This window comes from Cornus florida, unplaced genomic scaffold, assembly GCF_030987335.1.
Source record: "Cornus florida cultivar Cherokee Brave unplaced genomic scaffold, ASM3098733v1 CherokeeBrave_3.0.0_Hap2_Chr06, whole genome shotgun sequence".
Lineage (NCBI taxonomy): Eukaryota > Viridiplantae > Streptophyta > Magnoliopsida > Cornales > Cornaceae > Cornus > Cornus florida.
The window spans coordinates 101,240,624-101,244,403 of record NW_026775576.1 but is presented as its reverse complement, the minus strand read 5'-3'; the positions used below and the strand labels follow the sequence as shown (position 1 = coordinate 101,244,403).

Genomic DNA, 3,780 nt, shown 5'->3' with positions numbered 1-3,780 from the left:
TACCTACTTATTTCTCCCTATTTTGCATTGCTTACATACTTATAACTCACTAATCCCTATACTCGTAATTCTTCGAATTTCTTGTTTTTAGCCATCTAATACATGTAGAATCTAGGGATCTTTCATTTGTGGTGGTATGTCAAGTTATAATTTTTTATGTGGTGGACTACATTATTCCAAACAGAGCTCCTGATACTCTGGTTGAAGCAGCGATTTTCCTCCTAGCTATCTCAATCTTACCTTTTAGTAGACACCTTTCAACTTTTCTGGCATGAAAAAAATTGGCCCATAAAACATCTAACTTTGGTAGCTGCTTGTAAAACGTATTAAAAGTATATTTAAATATTTAATTAAATATGCAACTTCTCTCTTTTGTGGTATGTCAAGGTGACTTCTTTTCGTTTTCTTTTTCTTTTTTACTTTTCTGACTGTCAACAACACATCAACCATTTATGTATGACAGAAAATTACATAACATTTGAAATGGGGCACACTAAAAGGGGAAAAGGGGAGGTAAAACTCGGGGTTCACACTATATTTCTGCCCTAGTCCTCTGAATTGCACGGTTAAATTGGACAAGGAGGATTCCTGACTGATGATTGGGGATTAGAGTTCGTTCATTCATTACCTATGTCTTTTCTTTTGCCTTCTGCTTACATCTGAGTTCTGCCTTGCACAGCGAATGCTCTTATCCTCCTTCACTAAAAACTTGTGTTGCAGAATGCTTCGTTTGAGTTGATTGTTTGAGGAGAATAAATTTCAAAATAGCCATATATTTGGTTCTAACTGTTGGAATGTGCAGATATTGGATGTAACTGCACAATTTCATTCATTGAAAACCTGTGTCTCCAAATTGAGTTCCATTGGCTTTATAAACTAGAAAATTTGTTGTCTGCAATTGAAATCTCACATAAAACATCGAATCTTATAACGTCAGTTGTTGTCATTATCCACAGAGTTCTTTCTTCTCTTCCAGATTACATAATACCCAATCCCTCCCAAAACAAGAAAAAGAATCAATCCATCAACCACAACTACCACAATCAACACCCATTTTTTGATACCTGAACTCTTCCCATGACCCCCACCAGCTCCCTTTGGAACTTTAACCATATAACTCAAACCGGTTCCCTTGTTGACTTGTTTAACTCCCCTAACCATATCATATAGAAAGCATTTTTGTAAATCTGTATCATCTTTACCAGAGGAATATAATGCAGCAACACATTTACAGTCATCCATACACAAACTTGCACATTCTTCTTTGCTAACATTAACTTTATTAGGATCGCTCCTCAATACACTGCTAACACCTTGTAACTCAAGCAAATCCACTTGATTTTTGCCACAGAACCCTCCCGGATTTCCTTCACTGCAATCAGAATCCAGTTTATCTCTTGTTACAAATCGGATGCATGAACACACATTGGATAAGGTGCATATACCATAGGGTTTACATGCTAGAGGAAGATCACATGTGCTGTTGAGTGCTTTAAAGGAGGACTCAAACTTGCCCTTGCTTGGTGAGTAATAGTAGAGCTCCATATTTCCCGTTTTGTTACTCACTGCTAAAAATTGCAGTGGTTCAAGTCCTTGTGGTAGGATCTGCGCGATTTTTTTGTGTTTATCATTGAATAATTCCAGACCTTTAGAAGCCAATGCAACAAAGGTAATATTTCGGTTCTTGGAAGGCTTAAATTCCCAGTAAGAATACTTTGACTTACCTGAATTCAAGTACAATGCAATTTTGTTGTGTTGAATTTCAAAGGAATAGAATGAACTTGAGTTGATGGGGAACGATGTCAAGCGAGTTGCCACATCCAGTCTCTGGCCCCAGAGCATCACATCGGTTGGGAAGTTGAAACTTTGCCATATTATGAGGTTCCGGGCATCAACTAAAACTAGATTACCCATACTTAGTAAGTGTAGTCTCTGCAGCAATGAAAGATTACATCACAGAATATTCAAGGCCTAATGTTGAAAAATTATAGAACATGTTTCAAGTACTAGTTACACTTCAAATTACCTCCACACCTTGTCCAGAAGTACCTGTTCGCCATCCAAGCCGTTCTTTCTGACCCTTCAATTGTAAATCTCCATCCTGAGTTAGCTCTAGCACACATTTCTCTGATGTGTAGAATCGTGAGAAATGGCCAGAACTCCACACTTTTACATCTCCAAGAAAAACATCTAGGGAACATGAATATTTCTGGTTCAAAGCTTCGACGCTCAAAGCAGCTTTAAAGCTGGGTACCATTTGGTTAGTCTCCATCAGAAAAGCCCTCCCTATGAAGCTCGTGCTATATTCCGCCGGGACTGCAAGAGTGACTCGGTAAGGTATATGAATATCAGAGTCACATTGGCCATGAATGAACAAATGAATGAGAAAAACAAAGAAAGAGAGTTTCATCAGTAAATTGGAATCTGTATTTTCACATTTGGTATCTATCTCTGGTTGGTTTTTTGGCAGGTGGGTATGCCCGCAGTGGGTTTTCAGGTGAGAAGCACTGGAAGAGACTAAAGGAAATGGTTGCTATGAGTGTCACAACATTGTCCAGTATCACCCCACTCCCTAAAGTGTCTGAACTTTCATTTGTTTTTTGTTATAAGATTTTTAAATGTAGTGGGTTGAAGGTTGACATTATGGCCAAGAGGTTATCTTATTTATTAATGGTTCCTGTTGGGGTATAATGATGTGAGATACCAATGTGTTTTTATAGGCACCTGTTAATATGAGTTGTTTTAACTTGTATTAAGATTTCAGCATCACATATAATAAGTGTGTTTGCCAATTTGGATCCTGAGAGTACACAATGCAGGTGGTAATGGAATCTGATGGGGACCTGTCCTCTAATTTTGGTTGGTGTCAACAGAGTGCCTCTTTTTAGGTGGGGGCATGCGAGCTTTTTGAGTGGGATATTGAACCCTTAAAATTAGGGAGGGTGCACGCCACGTGGGTTACCATAAGAAAGCCACGTGGATTACCATTTCCTTCGCTGACACTTGTCTCACGTTTTGATGACGTGTCATGTCCCATATCAGCAACATTTTGGGCATGCTTTTTGGGGGATGTGAGGATACTATTTTTGAATTTGTGAGAGCATTTCAGATTTGGGTGGTCAAAACATAGCTCACCAGTTCTGATCAGACAGAATATACGAGGCAAGTTTAATTTACAAACTGCCATGTCAAAAATGGAGGTATGTGCTGGTCTTTGTGGTTTTGAATGAATAACAGGATGGATGACCAAGGAAACTATTTGCCATAATCATGTTTGAGTTGGCCATGGTCTCGTCTCATTTTAGATGTGATTAGTGTTTCACCGTTATGGTTATGACTTTTAAAAGTTTTTAGCAATTTAGTGAGCTAACCAAGAAATGATGGGTTTTGCTGCCTACCAAACTGCTTAATGATGAATATGCGCTCGTCTGTCTTAGCCTATTGACAATGGGTATAAGACTGATCAGGTAAATGATTCCTCAATGGGAGTCATAAATATGCATGGCCTAGGTATATGATGCCGTTGCTTCAAGCAAAATCAGCACGGTTGTTTCAAGGTATCTAAAGGAATAGGAATGCAATCATCCGTGACGAGGATGGCAATTTTGATTGTATTCTATCTGCCGTGTATGTTATGTTTAATCAATTTTAGCTTGAAACTCTGTTCCTAGAGAGGGCTTGTGAAATTGCTTTGATTAGATAATATAATCTTTGGACATGATGAACTCTAGGGTTTCTGAGGTACAGAAATCAGTATACATGACAAAAACTTATTTGGGA

General features: G+C 38.4%; 1 protein-coding gene across 1 annotated transcript; it reads right to left on the bottom strand.

The window, feature by feature from the left end:
* Positions 1-315: 315 nt before the first annotated feature.
* On the bottom strand, positions 316-2,684 carry LOC132313388 (G-type lectin S-receptor-like serine/threonine-protein kinase SD2-5). The gene is made up of 2 exons (XM_059812133.1): positions 2,027-2,684; positions 316-1,932 (listed from the first exon to the last, which is right to left on the bottom strand). Exons 1-2 carry the CDS (start codon positions 2,408-2,410, stop codon positions 934-936), a joined length of 1,383 nt encoding a protein of 460 aa, XP_059668116.1. The 5' UTR covers positions 2,411-2,684; the 3' UTR covers positions 316-933.
* Positions 2,685-3,780: the final 1,096 nt, after the last annotated feature.

Coding starts and splice junctions, on each gene's coding strand:
- LOC132313388 (XM_059812133.1), bottom strand. CDS start 2,410: ATGAAACTCTCTTTCTTTGTTTTTCTCATTCATTTGTTCATTCATGGC. Junction 1,933..2,026: donor CTTCTGGACAAGGTGTGGAG/GTAATTTGAAGT, acceptor TCATTGCTGCAG/AGACTACACTTACTAAGTAT.